This window comes from Crocodylus siamensis, chromosome 1 (genome assembly GCF_052110815.1).
Source record: "Crocodylus siamensis isolate JL-2025a chromosome 1, ASM5211081v1, whole genome shotgun sequence".
Taxonomy (NCBI): domain Eukaryota; kingdom Metazoa; phylum Chordata; order Crocodylia; family Crocodylidae; genus Crocodylus; species Crocodylus siamensis.
The window spans coordinates 182,071,951-182,098,005 of NC_143395.1; the positions used below are offsets into that span (position 1 = coordinate 182,071,951).

The 26,055-nt window shown below is 47.4% G+C and overlaps 1 protein-coding gene across 5 annotated transcripts in view; it reads right to left on the bottom strand.

The window, feature by feature from the left end:
• Positions 1-26,055, bottom strand: part of WDPCP (WD repeat containing planar cell polarity effector) — a 307,079-nt gene that overhangs the window by 201,375 nt on the left and 79,649 nt on the right. For all 5 annotated transcript variants that reach the window (XR_016442845.1, XM_090050455.1, XM_090050454.1 and 2 more), the window contains exon 3: positions 615-699. Coding sequence is in view for 4 of the 5 variants with exons in the window: in XM_090050455.1 (XP_089906581.1) it covers positions 615-675 (61 nt within the window). In the remaining variant the exon portion in view is untranslated. The remainder of the gene's footprint in view (positions 1-614; positions 700-26,055) is intronic.

Genomic DNA, 26,055 nt, shown 5'->3' on the forward strand with positions numbered 1-26,055 from the left:
GTTAAAACTGTGATGGGGCTTGATATCATAATATGCATTGTGTTGATATCAAACACTTCAAAACCAGTGGTTTGTCAAGCACTGAATTTTAACATCAACAAGGTTAGAAGTATAAAGGTTTTTTCCACATGGGTGGTAATTAGTCATGTATCTCAAATGACTCCTAAAACTAGAATGATAGATTAATAAGATAAATATATTCTTCTAGGTATAAAATACCAATTTTCTATTCCAAATAGCTAGAGCATGAGCAATAAAGGATTGCTACATCTAAAGTACAAATTATAATGCCTCTGAAATCAGCTCAAATACTGATATTCATTCATCCAAACTAGTCATTATAGTGAAACCTATAGTAAAGCAATGCCTGGCTGCTTTACTTAGACGGAAAAAAATGAACCAGACTATATGTACACTTAATAGCCTTCAAAACTTACAGGGATGCTACAATGAGATAAATAAGGGACTTGACCGTGCTCAAAGATAGTATCTTCATACGATTTGAAAATAAGTTTCACACGTGTATTTAGAATTTTATATCACTCAAATATTCATTGATAGGTTTTGTTATTTTGTTTCAGAAGAAGGATGGAATCTGGTCACAGTTGACTTACCCCTAATATGTAGGGTATTCTTCAAAGACCACAGGTGCATCTCAGTCAGGCAGAAAGACATTTGATGGCAGATGGAAACTCAGCCCTATCAAAGGAAGGAAAGAAACAACATGTGCAAATTAATTACCTTCCATCACCAATGAAACTGGAAATCCCTTGGAAACAAGGTGGTAAAAGACCCTGTCACTGGTGATAGTTTATATAAAAGGTGAGGTTTTCAGCATCAGCAAACTCTGTGTTATAAATAAATCAGTATAATAAGAGGATGAATATTTGCTATTATGGGAAAGGATAAATTAATATTTAGGGTCAAATTTATAGACAGCCTCAGGCTGGCCTCCAACTTTGCGTTTGCAGCTGTTTAGGTGCACAATTATTACATTTGTGGGTGCCAACCTGCCCAGCCCTGCACAACTTTAAAGTCACTTTTTAACAGTCTAGTTTATGAATATCAGTATGTACTTTTAGGGCCTAATTCTGTAAACCCTGCACACCAGGAACTCATAATAAGGTCAACAGAGAGTTTTGAACACAAAGAGATGTGTAGGCACTCATTATTAATGTTAAATATCAATATATTTCTCAAGTGATGTATTTCTAAATCAGAAACTTGGTGATTTATTAATTTAATAAGTTCACCAAGGCAACAGGTGCTTATCAAATAAAACTTATGTATATGAGGTGATGTTAATAAAACAACACACAACAAAATAACCCCACACCTCAAAGCCACTCCACAGCTTACAGATGAAATCCTTCAAGTGTATCTCTGCATATTCATAGTCATAAGGACTATGACTCTCCCCTTTCCTCTCAACAAGCATCAGGAATTTTCTAACATAGTGCATGATCTACATATACTAACTGCCTTAAGCTTTTTTTTTTGGCTAAAACCAAGAGTCTAATGAAAGAAATCCCAAGAAGAGGAAGGATAGGTATTTGACATGAATATGTAGAGGCAACATTCAAAGAACCACAGCTAGTAGGGCACTAACCATAATCCTTTTCATTTTCAAGCTGGGTTCTTCATTTCCCTTGTGACAGTCCAAGTAGCATTACAACCCTCAGTGGGGTGACCTAAGAAGTTGTGATGAAAGGAGGATTGTAAAACTATCCTCCCCCAAAGTGAATAACTGACATAAATGTTAAGAGAGTAGTACTCTGTAAACATGAGTACAGAAACTCAGGTAGCAGCCCTGAAGGTTTTTGTGATAGAGTCATAGAGAAATAGGACTGCAAGGGGCCTCCACCGGTCATCTTGTTCAGACTCCCTGCCTGAGGTAGGATTATCGTTATTCAAACCATCCCAAACAACCATAAGCTAAACCCTACATAAGACTACCACCAACCCTGACACAACATAGACCTAATACCCTAACTCGTCACAGCTAAAGTAGGGGAACTTCAGCAGCCAATGCCATCAATATACACCCAAGAGGTCCTGGGTAAAGGGCATACCCTCCACTACAGAGGAAGTCAAAACTTCCCACAGTCCATACCAATCTGACCATGAGATAAAATTCCTTCGTGACCCCAAATATGGTAAGTGGCAAGGCCAATTAGCCAGCACTACCACTGCCACCAACTCCAAGGGCAGCTCAGCCCAACCCTCTACCAGGAAAAGCCCAGCGCTGCCCTGGCCCCAGCCTGCCCTGCACACAGATCAGGAGGCACATACCCCCGCATGCCCTCCCGGGGTGCACATGGCTCAATCCCAGGTTCCACCCTGCAGTGCAGCACCTGCCCTTGCTCCACTCCCTCCCTCACAGTGGGGTCCTACGGGAGTAGGGCTACGGAGCGGGGGGCTGCAGCCACTCCAGAATTCGCCATAGTCCCCCCAAACCTCTTCTCAGTGATGCCACTACCCACCCCAAATGCAGCCCAGCCCAGCCCAGCCTTCTCTGGGAAGAGTCCAGTGCCGCACCGGCTGCTGCCTGCCCCGCCCTGCTTAGATCTAGGGGCATATGCCCCCCACGCCCTCCCAGCGGTATGCATAGTAGTGGGAGCCACCCCCGATGCCCTCCAGGTGGCTCAGTCCCATGCCCCACCCTGGCTGGGCAGCTGTTGAGCTTGCCCCAGCTCCACTCCCTCCCCCATCACTGGGGCAGCCCAGCCCGCCCCACCCTTCAAGCAGATCTGGAGGCATCCACCCCCATGCCTTCCTGAGGTGCACACAGAGGTGAGAGCCACCTCCCCTCCACGTGCCCCCCTGGATGAGCCGCTCGCAGCTCTGTCCTGCCCCAGCTGTGCAGCGCCTGCCTCAGCCCCACTCCCTCCCACACCGCAGAGGCCTCATTCTGCACCCCCTTAAAAACAAGAAAAAAATATAAGGGGGTACAGGAGATGAAACTTTGAGTCAGAAGGGGTACACTTGGCTGAAAAAGCCCTGTCCTACAACTTCATTAACATCACTGCCCACAGCTCTGAGATCTCCTCTGCCAGTTCCTTCATCACCCTGGGATGAAGTTCATCTGGCCCTGTTGACTTGAATTCATTCAGACCCAACAAAAACTCTCTGACCTTATCTTTTGTTATTTCCTCCCTCAGTTTGTCCCCTTCCTTATCCAGATAATCCTTATTAGGTGTCTGGTGCAGCTTAATTTTTTGTGAAGACTGAAGCAAAGTAGCTGTTGAGTAGCTCTGCCTTCTTTACATTTTCAGTTAGGAGTTCTTCCTGGCTTGTTCATAGAGGATCTACAACTTCCTTGGTCCTTCTTTTCTGGCCAACATACTTACATAACCTCCTCTTGTTATCCTTTATCTCCTTTGCTAGGTGCAGTTCTTCTTTATCTTTGCCTTCCTGATTTTGTCCCTGCAGGTTCTTGCTGTTTCCTGGTTTTCCTTGCCGATCTGCCCATTCTTCCATAGCCTGTATGCTTTCCTTTTGCATTTAAGGCATTTTAGAAGCTAGTTGTGCAGCTTCATTGGTCTCTTTTGTCATTCTTTTTGTTCTTTCATCGCATCTTGGTGGGCTTCCAATACTGTGCCCCTTAGAAGCACCCAGCCCTCCTGGGCACCTTTGTCCTTCAATCGATCTTCCCACGACACCATGCTTATTAGCTCCTTGAGTTGGATGAAATCTGCCTTTTTTAAATCTAGCAGCCTAATTTTGCTGATTTCATGCTTTCCTTGACTCAGGATCTGGAATTCTACTATATTGTGATCGCTTCCTTACAAGTTACCTATCACCTTCACATCCTCCACAGTTGTTCCTGTTTGGTCAGGACAAAATCCAAGATAGATGATCCCCTAGTTGTATCCTCCACTTGCTGGAACAAAAGGTTGTCCTTCACACAAATTAGGAACTGGCTTGACATTTTATGTTTGGCTGCATTATTCTTCCAGCAGATATCTGGAAAATGGAAGTTTCCCATCAGTACCATCCCCTAGCTTTTGGATAGATTTGCCACCTGCTTGAAGGGTGCCTCATCCATCTCCTCTTCCTGATTAGATGGCCTAATAAATCCCCACTATTATATCAGTGCTGCATTTCTCACCTTTCATCTTCACCCAAATGCATTCTGCTTTCCCATCTTCTTCCTCCTGTTCCAGGGAAGAAGTGTATGTGTTTTTGACATACAAGGCAACACCATTCCCTTTTCTCCCAACCCTGTCCTTCCAAATTAGAGTGTAACCCTCCATGGGCACGTCCACATATGCAAGCACATGCACTTGCAGCAGCTCAAATAGAAGCGGTGCAAATTTGAGCTGAGCCTTTTGCCTCAGCGCATGTGCTTGGACACGCACTTTGTTATGGAGCAAATTGTGCCATGTGGGGCAAAATAACCCTGCCTGGCTCCTCCCGGATCTACAGCTAGGGGCAGCTAGAGCCCGGGGCCAGCACAGTGTTGTCCCCAGCAGTATAAAAAGCTGCCCTGTCCTGGTCCCATCTGTAACAAGCAGCTCAGGGCTACTCACTCTCATGAGCTTCTGGGGCCTGGCTACTTGGTACCTGGGGACACTATCCCTTGTGCCAGTGGGACTGCTGCAGCAGCATCTCAAATCCATTTTTAAAAATACCCCCAAATCCATGTTCTTCCACAATTAAAACAAAAGACCACTCTACACACACACACACATACATGCACATCTAGAGAGAGAGAGAGAGAGAGTGTGATCAGATGGACAATGTCTTATTGGTTTATTTATAATGTTAAACCAATGTGGAAGCCTACCAGTGTCATTATGATAAGATAAATTCTAAATACCTATATGTGTTGATGTGTACTTTTGGTTTTCTTTGCACATGATGGGCGTGATGGGAGGACATGGTGTTTGCAGGAAGGGGATGAATATAGGTGTGGGGGAAGGCAGGTGGTGTGTGTGGAGGGATGTGGGTTGGTGTGGGGCAATTGCTGGGGGGACCGTGGGTGTGGGAGAACTTGTGGGGCAGCTACTCAGGAGGGGTGTGTCCCCTGGCACCCCTGGGTGCAGCACCTCCCCCACAGCACCCCAGCTCCCCCCTGGAGGGCCACAGCCCCTATCCCACACAGGGCCCCAGCCCCTCTGCCCAGGGTCCTAGGCACCCTGGAGGGCTCCTGTGTGTGCCTCCTGGAGCCCTGTGACCTGCTCCAGTGCAAAGCCAGACTAGTGAGCGGCACTGGTCTGGACCAGGTCCTCACCCCCCGCAGCCCCAGGGACATCCCCCGCTGCCCCTCATACCCACCCACCCCCATAAATCCCCCCCCACCTCCATTCCCCCACTCACCATAGACAGTGCTGGGGCTGAGGGCAGGAGGAGCACCAAAGAGATGCTCTGGCTGAAACCAGAGCATCTCTTCTGGAGGACTGACTCCAGGCATGGTCAGGGACCGTGCCTTGCTCCACTCTTCTGCAGAGCATTTTTTTTTAGACCCCTAGATATCCAGGGGTCTAATTTTCTCCCTGCACTGTAAACTTGCAGTGCGGGGAACATTTTTTTTGTTCTCACCTGTGCCTCAAAGGGGCTTGAGACTGGGTAAGAGGCACATGTGCGCTCGTCTGCACTTGCCCCATGTTACTATTCCAGTCATAAGAGCCATCACCCCAGGTCTTGGTGATGCCAGTCAGATCATAGTTCTTTTTACAGGCTGCAGTATCCAGCTCAAAATCCTTATTCCACCTATTTATTGCACATGTATACATTCATTGGACATATTTTGTATTTTGATCTCATTTCCCTTTTGTGCCACTTGTTGCAGTTCTGTAGCTCTCTGGCCTGACTGATCCAATGTTTGGATCCATCTCCTGATCACCATCCCCTGTGGAACCTAGCTTAAGTCCTCCTTACTAGGTTGACCATATGACATCCAAAGATGATCTTTCCCATTTTCATTGGATGGATCCCATTTCTTAATAGCAGCCCTCCTCCCAAGAACATCTGCCCATTGTTGAAGAAGCTAAAGCCTTCAGGTTGACACCACCATCTCATCCATGTGTTCACTTTTGAGTGACCCTTGCCTTCAATGGGAAGGACTGATGAGAGCACCACTTGTGCTCCAAGCTCCTGAATCCTCCTGCCCAGAGCCTCAGTCAGCTTTGATCTACTCAGTGTCATTCCTGGCAGTATTGTTGGTGTGTAAAGGTCTCTTCCTTCTTGGTGGAATGGTCCTGGAGCCCCTGTCCCTGGGTCCTTGTATTTCCTGCTCTCTAGGCTGCTGCATCCTTTGCCTCATGCCTGCAGATGTCCTCTCCTCTGCCTCTTCCTTACCATGGACAAGCTGGAAGTGGTAGTGGTTTGAAGGATGGATGAGCTATGGCAGACTCTGTGACATCCTGAATTTGAGCACCAGGCAGGCAGCACACTTTCTGGGCCCCCAAATCTGGATAATAAATTGGTGTCTCTGTCTTCCACAGAAGGAAGTCACCAGCCACCACCACTCTTCTCTTCCTTCTTGGTGGAACGGTCCTGGAGTCCCTGTCCCTGGGTCCTTGTATTTCCTGCTCTCTAGGCTGCTGCATCCTTTGCCTCATGCCTGCAGATGTCCTCTCCTCTGCCTCTTCCTCAGCAGCTCCACTGCAGGGTGCTTGAAAGTGGTTTCTGACTTAAAGTGCTCCTCTTCAGTTCGTGCTGCCTGGTTGGGCTGGTTCTGCGGCACGCAGTCCTGTGCACCACAGGACCAGCCCGCCCAGGAAACATGAGCAGCCCCAGGGCTGGCAGGATCAATTGGGCCCGGAACGCAGTCACAGTGTCCTGTGCCAGGTCCTGCTGTCAAGGGACTGACCCAGCCAGGTGGCAGAAGGTCCCCAGGGCTGGCAAAAACCCAGCTGGGCCAGCACACAGTCCCCAAGAGCTGGGAGCAGTGAAGTGTCCCACTCCTGCTGCTGCTGCGAAAAGTAAGTTATGGGCCCTGGGTGGGGGGGATGGTGCCCTCCAGGGGGGAGCTGTGGGGCTGGGGTCCTGTGGGGAATAGAGGCTGGGGCCCTCCAGGGGGAAGGTGGGCTCCTATCAGAGGGGACATTCCATGTGCTGTGCGGGGGGGCCTGCACCCTGTGGGGGCCAGGGGACACACCCCTCCTGAGCAGCCCTCCCACAAGTTCCCCCATACCCACAGTCCCCCCAGCAATTGCTCACACCTACTCAAACCCCTCTACACACACACACCCACCTTCTCCCACACCCCTTCCCACCCCCTTTCTGCAAACACCATGTCCCCCCATCACACACTCATCATGTGCAAAGAAAACCAAAAGCACACATCAATGCATATAGGTATTTAGAATTTATTTTACCATAATGACACTGGTAGGCTTCCACATTGGTTTAACATTATAAATAAACCAATCAGGCATTGCCCAACTGATCACTGTCTCTCTCTCTCTATATATGTGTGTGTGTGTATGTGTGTGTGTGTGTGTGTGTGTATCCATAGTTTCATAGTAGTTTCATAGTAGCTAGAGTCGGAAGGGACCTAGGTAGATCATCTAGTCCGACCCCCTGCCTTAGCAGGAAAGAGCACCAGGGTCAGATGACCCCGGCAAGGTGCTCATCTAACTTCCTTTTAAAAATCCCCAGGCTAGGAGCCTGCACCACTACCCCTGGAAGCTGGTTCCAGGCCCTAGCCACCCTGACTGTGAAGTAGCGCCTCCTAATATCTAATCTAAACTTACCCTCCGCCAGTTTGTGACCGTTATTCCTGGTCACTCCTGGCAGCACACGGGGGAACAGGGACTCCCCCAATACCTGCTGATCCCCCCTGACCAGTTTGTAGCAGGCCACAAGGTCCCCCCTTAGCCTTCTCTTGTGGAGGCTAAACAGGTTCAGGTCCCGTAGCCTATCCTCATAAGGCCTGCCCTGCTGACCCCTGATCATACGAGTGGCCCTCCTCTGAACTCTTTCCATATTGTCCACGTCCCTCTTGAAGTGTGGCGCCCAGAACTGGACGCAGTACTCCAGCTGCGGCCTGACCAGTGCCGCATAGAGGGGGAGGATCACCTCCCTGGACCTGCTCGAGATGCATCTGTGGATGCATGACAGGGTACGGTTGGCCTTCTTGACTGCCTCCCCACACTGCCGGCCCATGTTCATCGTGGAGTCAATGACGACTCCAAGATCCTTTTCCGTCTCCGTGCTGGCAAGAGGGGAGTTCCCCAACCTGTAAGTGTGGTGCCGGTTCTTCCTCCCCATGTGCAACATCCGTGTGCGCGCGCGCATGTGTGTAGAGTGGTCTTTTGTTTTAATTGTGGAAGAACATGGATTTGGGACATGGCTGCAGCAGTCCCACTGGCACAAGGGGCAGTGTCCCCAGGTACCAACTGGCTGGGCCCCAGAAGCTCCTGAGAGTGAGTAGCCATGAACTGCTTGCCAGGGCAGCTTTTTGTACAGATGGGGCCAAGACAGGGTGGCTTTTTATACTGCTGGGGACAACACAGGTGCTGGCCCTGGGTTCTAGCTCCCCCTAGCTGTAAATCCGGGAGTAGCCAGGCAGGGTTATTTTGCCCCATGTGCACAATTTGCTCCTCAACAAAGTGCATGTCCAAGCACGTGCGCTGAGGTAAAAACCCTGGCTCAAATTTGCACTGCTTCTATTTGAGCTGCTGCAAGCGCACGTGCTTGCATGTGTGGACACACCCAGTGATGCCATCTAAGTTCTGATAGGTAGGACTGTAAAACTGTGAAGTATTTTCAGCCTAGCCAACACATTTGTCATAATACACAGCTAATCCACTTAAACAGTGCCACCCGGAAAACAGCGTTTTTTATCTTGAACCCCAAAAGTACAAAAAGTCTTTCTGACTTCCAATCCCTTAGTTGTATCCAGGTAGAAGCTCAAACCATGTATAGCTAGCAGACAGGGTATAATTTTCTTGTAGACAAGACTGAGGTTTAGGAAGAACACCTGAAGATTGATCATTTGGTGCAGAGGGAGTTTAGGCACGACTTTTTAGACATGGATGAGGACATGGTACAGTTTTGTCTGTGTGGAGTACAGTGAAAGTGGGTTAGCCATTAAATCCTGTAACTCTCATTCTTTCTGCCAATATAAAAAAAAAAATACTTTAACAACACATGGAACAAAAACCAGTACTCAAGGTCTAACATTTAAGGTTCTGTGATAGAGTAACACTAGAAGACAACATTTTACCAAAATTTTCAGAAATCTTATGATGGTAGGACTGAAATAAAAATAGAACCTTTGTCTGAGGTGCCTGGCAGGCATACCTTACCAGACCTCAAAGAAAGGATGGGAGGATGTGAGCACACAAATAATTTAATGTATGGATGATGAACCTGGATATGTTTTTACCCTATGCTCAGAAATAAATTCTTTTCTACTTCTGAAAGTTTTATAGCAGTATAAATGGTGCTCTGAGCTGAACCAAAAACTTCAGCATGTCTACAAAGAATATCAGGTCAAAAAATAATTAATATCCTGGGATCCAACCCAAGAGGTAAAACAATTTGGCCATGCTGGATCAGGGTGCTCAATATAATCTTCCAAAGAAATCAGGTCCATTGATACCAAGAAGAAAAACAGAGATGTCAGTAGACTTCCATCAGTAGAGGCATATAATTTATGATAGCTGAAGACCTGGATGTGATGTATTGCATTTTTTTAGTTATTAGGAACAGATCTTCATTAAACAAGTGATGTTTTTGGCTTCTTCCTGCTACAGAAGGCTTTTACTGTATTTCTTTGGAAGGCAGAAGAGCGAATAAAATTTACTACAGTTCATCTGACTATTTCACACCTCCGGCCTCCTAACAAGTGTTTCATTTCTACTCTGAAAAACAACTTCTTCCAAGATTGAAAGTTTACTCTCACTCAGAAATTGATCTTATTCTTCATTGCAGATTTGAAAGTTACCATTCACCAAGTCAGTTTAGGATGAAGAGTGATCTTAAAATATCTGCTAAATATGGCAAAACTGATTTAAACTTCTCCATGCATTGGAAGCAACAGAGACCTTAACACGTCTGGTAATATTTAGAACAAAATCCTTACTTTGCCATCATCTCATTATGACTATTCTATTTTTGGTCTTAGTCTGTTTGTGAGCCAAGCCTTGAACATCAGAGACAGAGAATGAAAGAAAGGAGCAAAAGGGAAGCATTGGATTAAGCACCAAACGAACCTTTCAAGTGCTTTTGTCCCCTTGAGTGTCAGAGAGACAAAGACAAAAGGCTGCTTATGCCTGAGCACTGAATTATCATTTTTCGAGACTTCTATGTTTAAAAATTTGCATTCAGTGAGTAAAAAAAGAAAAGATTTTCTTGCAAAGAGAAACTAAAACTAAATCTTCCTCTGCAACTGAAAACTGATGTGTTGACAGTCTGGGGTACCAAAGTTCTGCTTACTCCCAAAAAAGGTATGAGAATGGATTCTGGCAAAGGTACTTAGTCCCTAACCAGGAACTATCACTTCTAGTTATGAGAGGTAGTTCAGATTATCAAATCAGACTTTCTTTGGCTTCTGACCTCTGACTACCAACAAGATGGTTAACTAGCATTAACTACCATCTAGGGTTCATTTGTGAAGTAATAAACCAACCCCTGGAAAGGGGTACACCTTTTAACTATCTTCTAGCCGGAGACACCTTGTATTTAGCTATATTTCACTTCAGACAGCATAAAAAGTCCCTGAAATGATGTGTGAAACATTACATTCACTGATATTTTGCTCTTACAAAATTATTCTCACCTGCTAGGGCAAACATTTGAAGGAATTAAATCCAGCCTCTGCAGGCAATTAGTTACATCCAATGTATAGCTACCCACTTTTTAGTATAATTTTATATCTTTTTTTGTAAATTAAAAAATCTACATTTATAATGTTCCTTTAACTGTAAGACTATGGCCCTGCTCCTGCAAAGATTTATGCAGGTACTTTAAGTACTAAGCTAACTGGAATGATTCATGTGATAAAACTTAAACATGTAAATCTTAGCACAATTTGGGCCAATATGTAACTGTACTCAACTGTCATGCTAAAACATGAATTCAGTATTGTTGTTTCTGTTTGCTCTCTCTTCTTAAGTCATAAAATATTCTGTTCTGACTGCCCCAGTGCCCACTCAGATTTTGCAAACACTAAGCGGTTGACATTGTGTTAAGTGTGAAAACTCTCCAGAGAAGGGAACTGGTCTAGGATGAAGTACATGGTTAGCTTGAGCATCTAGTTTAGGTTGCTTTTTTAAAAAAGCATTGTGTGCAATTTTACGATCTGTTATTATTTTATATACCAAAGGATATATGCCAAAGAATCTATGACCCTAGCCTTTCAGTCCCTGAGCCTCCCTGGCTATCTGTGGCCCTGCCTCAGAGAGCTACTTTCCAGTTCACTTCCTGAGAGAGAAGCAAAGTGCACCTTGAAGTTCCAAGCAGCAAAACAGCAAGCTCCTCTTCAATAAAAGATTTATTCAGGCTAAGTCCACCAAGCCATAGGTTCTCTGCCTCATCCAAAGGCTTAAATCAGTCTGTAACAAGGACCAAGGTAGTCACCATTACTTTAAAGAGTAACAGCAGCAGGGAAATCTCTAGGTCGGGACGGCTGCTCATTATAAGCTGCAGGAGAACAGGCTGCCAGGGACTACTTATAGGTAGGGATCTACTGAAATCACGATTTCACAGTTTTTGCAGAAACCATGAAATTGGTGGGTCCCCTACAAAAAAGCCTTGTTTTCATGGAAAAAGCATGAAAATGGCCAGCAAATGGGTGGGAGGAGTGGGGGGGAGAGCCAGGGAGCTGCAAACAGAAAATAGCAGGAAGCCCTGGCATCCTGAAATACAGGGGGAAGGGGATTTTTGCAGCAGAGCACAGTGCCCACCCCTCCCCAATGTCTCCGATTGGCAGAAGGGCCCTGGAAGTCCTCCAATGGCCCTAGAATGGCCATCTATCAGTCTCTGGGGAGGGGGTGGGACTGCTGATGCTTCTCAGCCAATCAGAGCCATGGTGAGGAGGGAGGTGGCACTGCACTTTGCCACAAAAATGGTGACCAGTATTGCACTCAGATTGTGAAACTGGAGGGCAGCCAACCCAATTTCCGCAGGTCCCTACTTATAGGCTATAAATGCCTATTACCGAACTAGCTGCTTTGCAATAGCATGATAGGGCAGAGTCACCTTGGACAGTAGAGTGTGTATTGCAGAGCTTGCAGTTCTGCAATAATATACTTAGGGCAATAGCCCTGTTTGGGCAGCAAGGGCATTGCTAAAGTAGCTAGAGCAGCAGAAGTTGCCCTGAGAGCTAAGCATCAGGCCCTAAGTGGAAAACCAGAGTTTGAGCCAGGGCAGATAGTATGGCCCTGCCAGCCACAAGGGAAGAGCTCTAAAGCAAGTTGGCTGTGGTTGAAGTAAGGCCTGGGATCCTACTATGCCCGGGAACAGCAAGTAAACAGCTGAGGGCTTGCAGGGAAATGGGACCCAGGATGAGTAGGGGTTTTGCTATAGAGCCAGTGTACTAAGAGTCTTAATTATTGTCAAAGGGCTTATGCTTTTCATTTGAGTTTTATCAGTGCTTGAGTTGGGGCTACTGGGGTGGTAGAGAGTTCACACTGGTATCTGAGGGGCACATGACTGTGTTGAGCCCAGCCACGCACAGGCAGCAGCGGCTGGTGAGGGTTGAAGTCAAAGCTGGCTGAGGTCACAGATCAAGAGTACAAAAACTAGAGCCAGGGAGCCCAATGATTGAGAATGGTGGAGATAGGGCCAGAGGACCCAGTACCCAAGAAGGGAAGAGACAGGGCCAGAGAGCCACAGCCCTTGAGAGGCAAGACCAGAGCCTAAGAGGGTGAGATAAGGGTCAGGGGCTGAGAAGGCTGAGACAAGGGCTGTCGCCCAATAAGCTCAGATCCAGTGCAGTGGGCTGAGGCAAAAGGGGCCAGTGAGAGCAGAGGGGCAGAGGCTGAGGCCCAACAGGGGAAAGTGACAGAACAGTAACACCCATGAGGCATGGAAACACTGCATGAGGGGTCAGATGAAATGTTTCAAAACACAGTGCCTTCTGTAACTTCTGTCTACGCTGCCTGCCAGCCTCAAGCTGTTTTCAGAACAGGAGAGGAGAAAGGAAGCAGAGGGAGTTCAGTTTGGGGATTTTCCAGCCCCTGCTGGAAGGTGAGCCAGCTGTAGTGGAGCCCCCCTCCCCGAGGTGGGAGGGCACCAATTCACCCACCCTGCTTACAAGTACTGGCTGAAGAACTCCCAGAACAAGGTCCCTCTACTCCCTTTTCCCCTTCCTATTCTGAAAACTTTGCAGCCTCTCAGGGAGATGGGACCACTGCTAGGGGAAATCAGCAGCTAGATTCCTCTCCCCCCTGGAACCAACAGTGAACTTCTGTTTGGTCCAGAAGATCGCTGTAACTCAGAATGCTTCCTGCAAAGCGCTCTCAGTTACAGCGGGGAGCACACTTCTGTCTAAGCTCTTAATGACATAATGGCATCTGTTCCCCAATCCCAACAATTATACTTCCTGGTATTCCACATCTGTATGGCAGGGTGCATGATTTTGAAATTGGGGATCAGATCCCAAACACACCATAACTATTTGCCAGTGCATGTGGATCATGATCCTGGGCTCCCCCTATATCAGCAAGTAGATAGCCAAGTGCCCAAGGAACTAGTGCAGTCTTGGGGCTAGGAGTGCCAATCAACCCTGGAACCACACCGGAGTATCAAACTTGTTCTGATGTGGTCCGAGGCCTGAGACTGCCAATCTGGTGACTGGTGATCCAGGTCCCAGAACCACACTGGAGCCAAAGCCTCTTACAGGGGGACTATAAAACCTCTCCTACTTCCTGTGGGACTTGTCTCAGCAACAGCATTGCTGGGAAGAACATGCATGGCAGGGACCATGCCACACATTCAATTTAAGGTGCAACAGAAAACAGCCACAAAACTACATATGTTTTGTAGAATACTTTTGTAGCTTATTTCCTTCTTTATTGCACCATTAACTGCCTGAATGTGTGGCTAGGTTACTATTTAAGATATGATTAACTAGTTAATCACATCTAAAATGTAATGTCTGCCAGAGATCTGTGTTTCTGTTTTAATTTTTGCTATGATCAATTACATGAGAGAGAAAAAAGGAATACCCATCATTTTTATAAGCCTCAGGACAGAATCTCCCCCACCATTTAATTTTTTCTTACCTTTTTTCACCAATCAGAATTGAATCTCTAATCACTACACTTCATTCCTGTTCCCAGTGTCAAAATTATAACTGATCAGATACCAGGTGTTCACCAAATGAGGTAAGCCACAAAACCACTCTACAACTTATTGTATGCATCTGTGATATAATATCTGAAGCAGAAACCATCAATCTGGTTTTCTTTTTCATGACCAATTTATCCTTCGCCAAGGAGAGTAACTCCTTGCAGTACAGATGAGATTTAGAAATGTAATACTCAGCTTGGTCAGATAAGTTTGGATTCAACCAAATATATTAGACCATGGGATATCTGCTGTAACTTTGATGAGCAGAGAAATCTATGCCATTGTGTAAAATGTGCAAAGCACGTTTTTGAAAAAGCCCTGCAGGTGCCTCTCCTGCTGCCTGCTCCCTCCCTCCACCCTGCCCCCACTTACCCTCTGTCACAGCTCTGGACCCACTCTAAGCTGGGGTCATGGGGTATAAGGCACAGAGCACATGGTCACTCTGGCCTCCACCCAGTCATGTGGCAGCAGTGGGAGTTCTGGCTCCAAGGCTAGAGCTGCTGCCACTGCAACTGCTGTTTACTGCCTAGCCAAGTGGGGACCACAGTGACCGTGTTCTCTGTGCCAGGCAGAATCAGACTGCAGCTGGAGCCATGATGGAGGGGTGTAAGCAACAGTAATGGGGGGGAGCAGGCAGCATGGTGGGCCAAGGAGGGGGGTAGTCACCTAAAAGGCAGGTGTGAGGGTGGGGGTAGGCACTGGGAGGGCAATGCCAGGGAGTCAGGAGGGCACACACCAAAATGGAATGTTAGGACCACTGGAATTCAAACCCAGAGCAGCCAAACCAGCAGGCAGGAGTGAAGTCCATGGTGCCACCAGACAGCTGGTAAGATGCAATCCCCAGCTCAGCCTGATTCCTCCCATGAGGACATGGATGAGGTGACAGATGACTAGGAGGAGCCTATGGGAACCATGAGTCTCTGACAGGGGGACTATCCAACCTCTCCTACTTCCTGTGGGAATTATTCCAGCAATAACATTTGTGTATAATCCTCAGGCTCCAGTCTTGTTCCTGCCTTGTTGCTGCTTCATCCCAGCCTTGCCACAGTCCCTGTCCCTGATGTGTTTGGACGTCCTAGTTCAGATCTACCATCCACTATGATAAGGGCAGGTAATTATTTTGGGCGGAGGGCCGCTTACCCAGTTTTGGCAGGCTGTGGAGGGCCACATGGGTAGCCCCGCCCCTTGACAGCTGTCCCTGGTCACCATCTTGGGACCAATGTCCCACAGCCAGCACTGGTGGGACCCAAAGCAGGGCACAGGCTAGCAGGGCTCTGTGGAGCCAGGCTGGGCTGCACCAGCAGGGAGAGGGGGGAGCCGGTTCAGCTCCATACAGCCCCTGCTGGCTGGGACCCTGCACTCCTGCCACCGTACTCTGGGCCCTGCTGACAGTGGCCCCAGGACACCAGTGCAAGCCCTGTGCTCCCACTGGCTCCCAGTACCCCCCAGCCCTGCGGTACAGGCGGAGGACAGTGCACAGCCCCAACCCCCTCTTGTCGGCAGGGAGGAAGCTGGTGCGGAGCACAGGGAAAAGCAGCCCCTCACCCACCCCATGGCCCACACTCCCTGCTGCAGCTGCTCGCAGCCTGTGCGGGGCTGTCCTGAGCAGGTACAGGCAGCCCCAGGCAGGCTACAAGCAGCTGCACCACAGGGCACTGGCCATGGGGTTGGCAAGGGGCCAATTTCCCCCGCATTCAGCACACCAGCTTGTAACCTGCCTCCGCTGCCAGCCTGGGCCCTGGCACCAGCTCTGGGCTTGCCTGTCAGGGCTGTGCACAGCAGCAGCAGCAGCAGCTGCAGTCCCCTGATTGCCATGCCGGGCAGTGTTGGCTGCTGCTACCTGCCCAGAGCTTGTGTGCTGGGCAGCCCACAGGCAGCGGTTGCAAACACTGCCCAGCATAGCAAGCTGGGGGGCCGCAGGTACTGTTGCCATGCACAGCCCCGACGGGCGAGCCCAGAGCCGTGCGGGGCCCAGGCTAGCTGCAGGGCCAGGTTACAAGCTGGTGCTGAGTATGGGGGGAGTGTGGGACGCAGCTTGCAGTCCGCAGGGCTGTCTGGAGCAGGCACAGCAGCTCCAGGTGGGCTGTGAGTGGCTGCAGCGTGGGGGGCCGGCAACAGGGTGGGGAAGGGGCTGCTTCCCTCCCCCCGCACTCAGCTTTTCCCCGGGCTCCTTCCCTGCCCCCCCTTCCCACCTGCGGTTCTGGCCGGGGCAGCCATGTGGTCCCAAGCCAAAAGCCCCCTGCTGGGGCTTGCAGCTAGAGGGGCAGAGCCAGGTGGGCCCTGCTGTTGTGGAAACTCACCGGGCTTCCTCTGGGTCCTACTGCCCTTGGTTCCTGTCATTTTTGACACGAAGCAGGGGCAGATAAATATTAATTTTCTAAATTTTTTAGGGGTCCTGTGGGCCAGACAGAATGGCCTTGTTGGCTGCATCCAGCTCGCAGGCCATATTTTACCCACCCCTGCACTATGACAATACTGCCTCAACCCTTGGCCAAATCATTTGGACTGCAACGGACACCTGCTGTGACTCCAGCCTGCCTATGATAACTCATTAAGTGACTGCCCAAGGTCAGTCAATCCTGACAGGGGCAAGGTTTAGGGAGCTGCAGGCACTGCAGGGAGGCAGGCAGCCGGGGGAGTACAAATAGAGGGGCCAGGGTGCAAGGGGCAGGGGTCAGGCCACTTAGCTTCCCTGCTGCCTGCCCTCCTGCTGCTGCTTGCCCTGCTACAGTGGTAGCTGGGATTTATTAAGATGACCCTCCAATAATTAAATTCTATACATGGAATATTTATAACAAATGTATACATTTTCCATGTACAGAAATCTAATTATTGGGGAGTCATCCTAAATTCAAAGTTGTCTTGGATTGGGTACATATGGCACTAATATTTCAGTGATATAAGAAAACTACCTTATAGTCTCAAAATTCATAGATGTGTACTTTTCAAATAGGCATTCCCTTTCTATCTGTGCATCTCAGCTGGACACAGGACAGTAGCCATCATCCTGATCCAGTCATGTGCTGCCCTGATCTGGAATTCTGCTACCCATCTACTGGATCCAGCCATACACTGCCTGCCACCTCAATCTAGTTGTGCGATGCATGCTGCCCTGTTCCGGCTGTGTACCTCTTTTTCAGCCTGAAAAAGAGAAGGCTGAGAGGGGACTTGGTAGCAGCTTACCGCTTGGTAGCACCTTACATCAGAAGCATACATCTAGGGCTCGGTGAACAACTGTTCACCAGGGCACCCTTGGGGAAAGCTGGGAGTAAACTTGGCAGGCTTTGGTGCCTCATCAGGGGCTACCATCCCTGCAATTTTGACTCTGCTGTAGCTTAACACATACGTGACATGAGTTTTGCTCTCAAGACTTTGGCGTGCAGGTGCTCTGAACCCCCTACACCTATCTTCATGAAACTTGGCACGCTTCATGCCCTCAGAATGTTTCTGTGCATTTCATCCAACTCTGGCCAGAAATGACAAAGTTATGGTCTATTTCAACCTTCCCCATATAGCCTATGGGCAAAATGTTAAAACAGCATCAAAACGGCAAAACGTTTAAATTTGCCTCGTTTTGTTTTGAGGCTGTTTCGACCATATCTGCTCCATTTCGATTTTGGTGTTTGATCCTCGAAACAGGTCAAAACAGTATTGAAACAAAATTGGTGGTGAAATATTGCACAGCCCTACTAGATATCTCTGCAACCTGAGTGTAACAGGGACTCAGGCAGGAGCCCTGTTACTTAGGCAAGGTCGGGCAGGACTGACCTGATGATGAACTCTGCCAGGTGAAAGAAATTACACACCCAAGCCAGGATCGAGTGATTAGCCAGCCAAAACTGGCATAAAGCCGTCAGCGTGGCATTGACTGATTGCCTTCAGGCACAAGAAAAGGTGAGAGAGACAAGGACCCCATCTGATGACCTGGAAAAGACATTGGGACTATGGGACCTGAGACAAAAAGAAGCCAGGCAGGCTGCTTATGGTCTTGCAGTAGTTTACAACCATTCGACCTTGTCATTCCTTGGGGCACTCTGGTGAACAAATGTTCCCCCAGGTACTGGTGATCACCCCTAATAAACTTATAGGTGGCCATCAGATCACCCCTGACCCTGTGCCTTTCCAGGCTGAAGAGCCCAATGGCTATCAGCCTGTCATCATAAGGTCTGTTTTCCTGACCTCTGATCATGTGCGTGGCTCTTCTCTGGACTCTCTTGAGCTTCTCCACATCCTTTTTGAATTGCGGAGCCCAAAATTGGACACAGCACACCAGCTGCGGCCTCACCAAGGCCGAGTATAAGGGGAGAATGACGTCCCAGGATTTGCTTGAGAAGCATCTATGGATGCAAGCCAGCGTTTTGGTCCCTTTACTAGCCACAGCATCGCATTGCAGGCTCATGTTCGTCTTGTGGTCAATGATGACCCCCAAGTCTCTTTCTTCCATAGTGCTGGCCAGTGTAGCACTGCTGAGCCTATAAGGATGCTGCAGGTTTTCCTCCCAAGGAGGAGAACCTTGTACTTTTCGGTGTTAAACACCATCAGGCTCTCGTCTGCCCATTTGCTGAGCCTGTCCAGGTCAGCCTGTATCGCCCTCCTGTCTTCAGGTGGATGCTTTGTCCCAAAGTTTGGTGTCATCAGTGAACTTGGCCAGTCTGCTTCTGACTCCAATGTCCACATCATTAATGAAGATATTGAAAAATATGGGTCCAAGGACAGAGCCTTGGGGGACCCCACTGGTCACAGGGCACCAGGATGAGCGACTTCCATCAATTACCACCCTCTGGGTCCGACCATGGAGCCAATTTCCCAGCCAGCGGATCGTGGTGGACCCAAGGCCATAATTGGCCAATTTCGCCAGGAGGTGATCATAGGATACCAGATAGAAGGTTTTTCTGTAGTCAAGATATATGACATCAATCTCTTCTCCCTTGTCCAGGTGATAGGTCACCTGGTCGTAGAAGGTAATGAGATTGGTCAAGTAAGACCTACCCACAACAAACCCGTGCTGGCTATCCCTCAAGATATGGGTGTCGGCCAGTCCATTAAGGATGGCCTCCTTAATAAACTTTTCTAAGACCTTCCCCGGGATAGAAGTCAGGCTGATAGGCCTATAGTTTGCCAGATCCACTTTCCTTCCTTTCTTGAAGACAGGCACCACACTGGCTTTCTTCCAGTCTTCGGGCACTACACCAGAGCGCCAAGAGTTTTCAAAGATCCATGCCAGAGGCTGGACTATGATGCTTGCCAGTTCCTTGAGTACCCTGGGGTGTAGATTGTTAGGGCTGGCTGACTTGAAAGTATCCAGCCTCTCAAGGTGTTCCTTCATGAGGTCAGCATTGATAGAGGGCAGGGGATCTCCCTCACTCTGACCTCCCTGTCCTGTAGCAAGCATGGGTGTCCCATGGGACTGATGAAAGCCCGATGCAAAGTACCCATTTAGCAGGTTGACTTTTTCCTGGGTGTCAGTTGTCAGATCTGGTTCAGCAGGGGTCCAGTGTTGCCTTTGCTTTTCTTTCAGCTCCCCACATATCTGAAAAAGGACTTTTTATTGTCCTTGATGCTCGAAGCTAGTTGGAGTTCAGTTGCAGCCTTGACTTAAGTCCCTGCAGGACTGGACCAGTGCAGAATATTCCTGCTTGGAGGTGAATCCTGTCCTCCATCCTTTGTAGGCCTTGCTTTTTAGCCTCAGGTCTGCCAGATCCCTGGAGAGCCAGGGGGGCTTCTGTGCCCTCTTGCTGCCTTTCTTCCGAGATGGAATAGAATTAGCTTGTGCCTTGAGGATCGCTCCCTTGAGGAGCAACCACTCTTCCTGAACTCCCCTTCCCCTTGGAGTCGTGGTCCCTTAGGGCCGCACTGACAAGCCTCCTGAGCTTGTCAAAGTTGGCTTTCCTGAAGTCAGGGACTTCTGTGTTGCTGACTGACTTGCCAGCTTTACGGTGGATGGTGAAGGTGATCAGCTCATGGTCGCTGTCACCCAGCTTCCCATCGATCACTAGGTCACTGATTAGGTCATCCCCAGTAGCCAGTACCAGGTCGAGCAGCACTTTACATCTCATTGGCCTGTAGACTTCTTGAGTCAGGTAGAGGTCATCCACGCACGATAGGAAGCTTTGCGACCACTCTGATTTTGCTGAGTGATCCTCCCATGAGATGTCCGGGGAACTGAAGTCACTCATGACAACCATGGTCCTGGAGCATGCAGCCTCAGCCAGCTCCCGGGCGAACTTCTGGTCAAGCTCAGGACTTTGGGTGGGAGGTCTGTAGTAGACTCCCACCGTTGTGTCCCCTGTGCCATGTTTCCCATGGATTTTAACCCAGAAGGTCTCCAGTCTTCCACTCTGGTCGCCAATATCAGCTTGCAGGGATGCGCAGCTTTCCTTAACATAGAGAGCTACACCCCCGCCCCTTTTATCTGCTCAATCTCTCCTGTACAAGGCATAGCCATCTATACCCATGGTCCAGTCATGGGTGGAGTCCCACCAGGTCTCCATTATCCCTATGATATCGTAATTATTTGCATTAAGCAGGAGGACGCAGGGGAGATGCAGCTAGGATCGCCCTCCCGCTCACACTGAGAATCAAGGTGCAGCAAGGGATCCAGGACCAACCCAAGGCTGTGAACCTAGGGAACAAGGGAAGGCCAAACCCCATCAACTATACGGGCAGTCCTTGACTTACAATGTTTCAAGTTACAATGTTTTGCACTTAGAACGTTTATAAATTGACACCCTGTTTCAACTTTCTGATGTCAGTTTTGACTTTATAACACTCGATCCGATGTGACACCATGCCAGTGAACAAGTTTGTTGTGCCACCCATCTTCCTGGAGAACATCTGCCCAAACTTCCTTGGACACTTTCTTTAAGAAAGCAGACAAAACTCTAGAGGATACTCCAGCGAATAACCCTTCAAAAAGTCCAACCAAGAGCCCTTCAAAAAGTCCAGCAAAGTCACCTCAAAGAAGGCCTTCCAAATCGATGATCTCCCAAGGTCCCTTCCAGGCCTAATGTCTATGAAATCTATGAAATCTATTAAATCAATATGATTGCTATTTACAATATAAATACATTAATGTAGCTATATTACTCATCTATAATTGATTGAGTACAAAATTCTGGGGTATTTTGGGGGAAAACAGGGTATTGGGCCTAGGTTCAGGAACCAATCCCCCATTTATAACATTGTTTCTTATACGAAAATTGGTTCTGAGTTGCAACATTTTGACTTAAAATGCAGTTTTCAACAACCAATTGTGTTGTAAACCTGAGGACTGCCTGTAGTTATATACCCCCTCCAATCATGAGGTCTGCCCACCATGATCACCTCTGTCTTGTCTGGATTCAGTTTCAATTAGTTCACATGCACTCAAGCCCCAAATGCAGCCAGGCCCTGGATCAAGATAATAGAACTTGGGTCAGATGAGAAAGAGAGCACTGGGTGTCATGAGCACTCTGATAGCACCTCACTGCAAATCTCTGCACAAATCTCAACCAGTAGCTTCAGATACCTGTTGACTAGGACAGTGACAAAATAGAACCATGGAGGACCCCACAGGAAAGGTCCCAAGGGGGTGATGAGCACTCACTCATCATCACTCTCTGGGAGCTTCCCTGCTAGAAAAGAGTTGAATCAATTAAGAGCAGTCCTGCAAATTCCCACCATGTCATATAAATACATTTGCAAGACCTCATGGTCAACCATATCAAAGACCACTCAAAAACGTAACAGAATGAAGATGATACAATTTTCTTTCAATCTCCAGGTGATAACTGTTGAACAAGGCCACAAATGTTGTCTTTGTACTATACCAGGAATCTGATAGCATCCAGATGCACCAGGAGCTGCTGACAACAACCAGAGTAATTAATGATCTTTCCCAAAAAGAAAAGTCTAAAGTACAATGTCTGACCTTCATATATGGACCAGTATTTGTGTTTTTCATTAAATAATGGAACCTCCCCTTTTTTGAAATGTTATGTTAAAAGGCTTAACCCACGTACAAATTATTTACAGATAAATCTTTTGGCTAAACGGTGTGATTTGTTAACAGAATATGTAGGCAATTACCAGTCCTCTTTTGAACATAAGAATGCCATACAGGAAGACTATCAAACTCAACTTGTGCCTTGGACTGTATCCAGACTATGGGACTCCTTGTGGGCCAGATCTGTCACAGGGCTCCAGGAATGGGACAATGGCAGCAGCAACCACTGTGGCAGCAGTGGGGCAGCAGACCATGCAGCTGCTTACCATAGTGGAGGTGGGAGAAGTGGCAACGGGTCAACTGATGACAAAGCAAGTGTCGACTATATCACACAGCTTTTGCTTACCCCCTGCTACCAGCTTCTGCAGGAAGCCATGCCTCCAAATTCCCTAGCCCACCAGTGGCTTGGTAGGCTGGATGGAACAGTTCCATGGGCAAAATTTGGCCCACAGGCCATATATTTGACACCCCGGTATTACTTATTTACCTTCTTATATGAGAACAGTCATATTATTATGACTCTTTACATGGATATAACTATTTCCACATGAGACAAGATATACTGTCTTACAGGTATAGTATGTAACTTTATGTTCTAACACTAAGGGGGAAAAAAAATTGTTTTCTTCACCAAGCGGAAGTACTGAACCCAACCATAATGAATTACATGAACTGGACTACTACTAAAATACAAATTAGCATTCAAGGTGACAGCCCATGTTGTACATTTTTATCTGTTACATCCAGTGCCTTGTGATCACAATCTATTCCCCCTGGGACTAATCCTTTCCTCAGTCCTCACTCACACATGTCTTAAGCTGAAGTCATCAAGAGCTCAGCTAAGTAAAGATAACATGATTTGGCTTTTTAAAAGTAAATGTATAAAGCAGTAATCGATCATTCATTTGCTTCCAGCATTTGTTATACATTATTTTCATTCTGAAACAGGACTTGCATACTTAGCTTTCAAAGTTTAGGTACCTAAAAATATGGTGAGGCACATAAGATAAAGCCTGATTTTTAGAGGTTCTTAAGTCAATGGGCACTGAGGTTACTTAGCACTTTCAAGCATCAGCACTTCCAAACATATTTTAAATAGCTGAAAAAAGTTTTGCTTCCAATATCTGAAAAAATGGCCTAAATGTATGGCTTATGCTATACCTTAGTTTTGTACCTTGCATATATATAAAACCCAATTTTGGAAGAAAGAAAGAGGATATATAGACATAGTCCTAGTGCAATGAGAAAGAGGAAAACATTAAAAAATAAAATGTTCCTATGAATATAAATGAATCACCTTACTTGAAAATATGCATTTTGTGACTGAAGTGTTTTAATGGAGCTAATCAAATTATTTCTCATTCTGTTTAGATTATGAAGGTGTGTGTGAACCACAGAGATATTAATGATTTTATCTTCAAAATATACCCTGAGGTAAGAAACTTGAGCTGGGCTCAGGAAGTGACAACATTGGTGACAATGGGCAGCTTCATCCTCCCTGCCTATTTGATGATGTCACTGCTGCTTTCCCCTGCTGAGCTTCACTGCAGTACCTCTGGAGCTCCTCCCCCAAACAGCCTTCCCAAAACACAAGTCCCGATTCATTTCACAGGAGGGAGGAGCTCTAAAGCCACTGTGGCTAGGCTTCACAGGGAACAGTGGTGGTGGTAGTGGACAGGCTTGCCCACCCCTTGCTTCTTCCTGGGCTGGCAGGGAACCCCTGGGGGATTAGCAAGGTGGAGGAACCCTTCTGATGCCACCATTGCTGCCACTGTCCCTGACTGACTGGGCTGGGGAGGAGGGGGGTACTGCAAAGATGATGCTGTCCCACTCCAGCCAGGAACAGCAGAGCAGGGGAATGAGAAGGGGGGGATATGCTTCTGTGGACAGAGAGGAAGACAAGAGGTACCAAGAGCAGAGGGGAGGGATGTGGGGGACAGGATTCTCATCTGATCTGAGGACTTAAAAAAAATCTCTGTGCTGCTGCTTCTGAGGCACAATCCAGAAGTGTGGGGGGGTGCATCCATGCTACTATACCCCCTCTGGATCTACTCCTGACTTTTAGTATACATTATTGACATACCTTCCTGAAAGGCAGCTTTAACTAATTAGAAAGATAATAGAATTGAGAACAACTACAAAAAATGAACTTGAAAGAGGTAATGCTGAGAAGACACTTACCGTACTTTCTCATATACCAGATGCTCCCAAATAAGACACATACCTTGCCTTGAGAAGGCAGAATGAAGAAAAACACTTTTTCCTATAGCTGAATACAGGCATCATGAAACAGGAATGAGTCTCCTTTTTAGTGTCATGCATCCTTCTCTTGCAGCTAAAGCTTTAAACTTCTCACAGCTATTGCCGAATTGGAAGCCTCTCAGGAAAAAAACCAGAAGCAGATATGAGAGATATAAAGCTTTAGCAATAAGGCTGCAAGGTGGAGTGAGTGACAATAAGAAGTTGGCTCACCCTATCCTGCAAGCCCAGCATGGATCAGCTCCTGACAGCCATTCCAGCATCCCCATGTCTTCACTGGAATGGAAATTAGCTTCCTCAATTAAAATGCACAGCCTAAAGTGGGAGGGCTAATTTTGAGGGAAAGATGTGTGTGGTATACGACTAAATATGGTAGCTTTTGTATTAGTCAGACCTCTGTCAATATTAATTAAGACAATGTTACTACATGCCAACAGTACAGTTTTTAACACTCTCCGATGGTGTGAAAAGCCAAAAAAATCACAGAAAATAGATATAATTGACCTGGATTTTGACTCCACAGAGTGAACAGTTCATAAACACATTCTGATAAAGGCCCTGAAGGGCTTTATAAAAAAATCTCATAGTAGATAAGTGAGTCAAACTGTAGATATCCAATGCTGACACATGACATAGGGTAATTACAGAAGTGCTAAATGCTGAACTGCTTTACAATATCCTTATAGACAAGAAATGATTTGGTAAGCGATCTGCTTTCCAAAATTGGAGTCTGCAATTTCACAGGAGTCATTTCTTACTATCAAGCTGTAAGAAAAGATAATGAATCTTTATGGCTTTTAAGCTAAGCAAAGGTGAACATCAACAGGAAAAAAAAAGTTGAAATTATTCAAAATGCCTTACCTGCTTATGGAGCCAGTAGTGGGGCAAGCAGAGCCCAGCAGGAGCCAGGGAACCACAATTTAATACCTTGTAGGCTACATGTGGTTCACGGGCCACTAGTTGGACAGCCCTGTTCTACATTAACAATGACCTTACCACAGAAAGAGTTCATAGATTTCATAGACATTAGGCCTGGAAGGGACCTCAAAAGATCGAGTCCAGCCCCCTGTCCAAAGGGCAGGAAGTCAGCTGAGGTCATAGGATCCCAGCAAGATAAGCATCCAAATTTCTCTTGAAGGTGTTCAGTGTAGGTGTGTGAGAGAGGCTATGGACATCTTTGGCCATGGCGGCCCAACCTCTCCACTGGGAACCGCTCCTGGAAAGAAAAGTGACTCACCCCGGTTTGGACGAGTGTACGTGTCTGTCTTGCCTGCCATGACTTGGATGTTGATCTGTATTGGTCCAGTTGGTCTGGCGCGCACAGTCCAGAAATGAGATTCTCCTCTTCTTTAGGGTCCCTGGATTCTGAGGGCTCCTCCACCCCTACACCCTTGCCCGATCCACCGCTTGGACTGTCCGACCGGATCGGTCATTCGCTTATGATGTTCCAAGATAACACCGAATAAAACAAAATGAGGTCAACGGAAAGCAAAATCACGGCTGAGGGCACCTATGGTGTACCGCCGGCTTCAAATCTCAACCGCAGACCCCAGTGCTTCCCT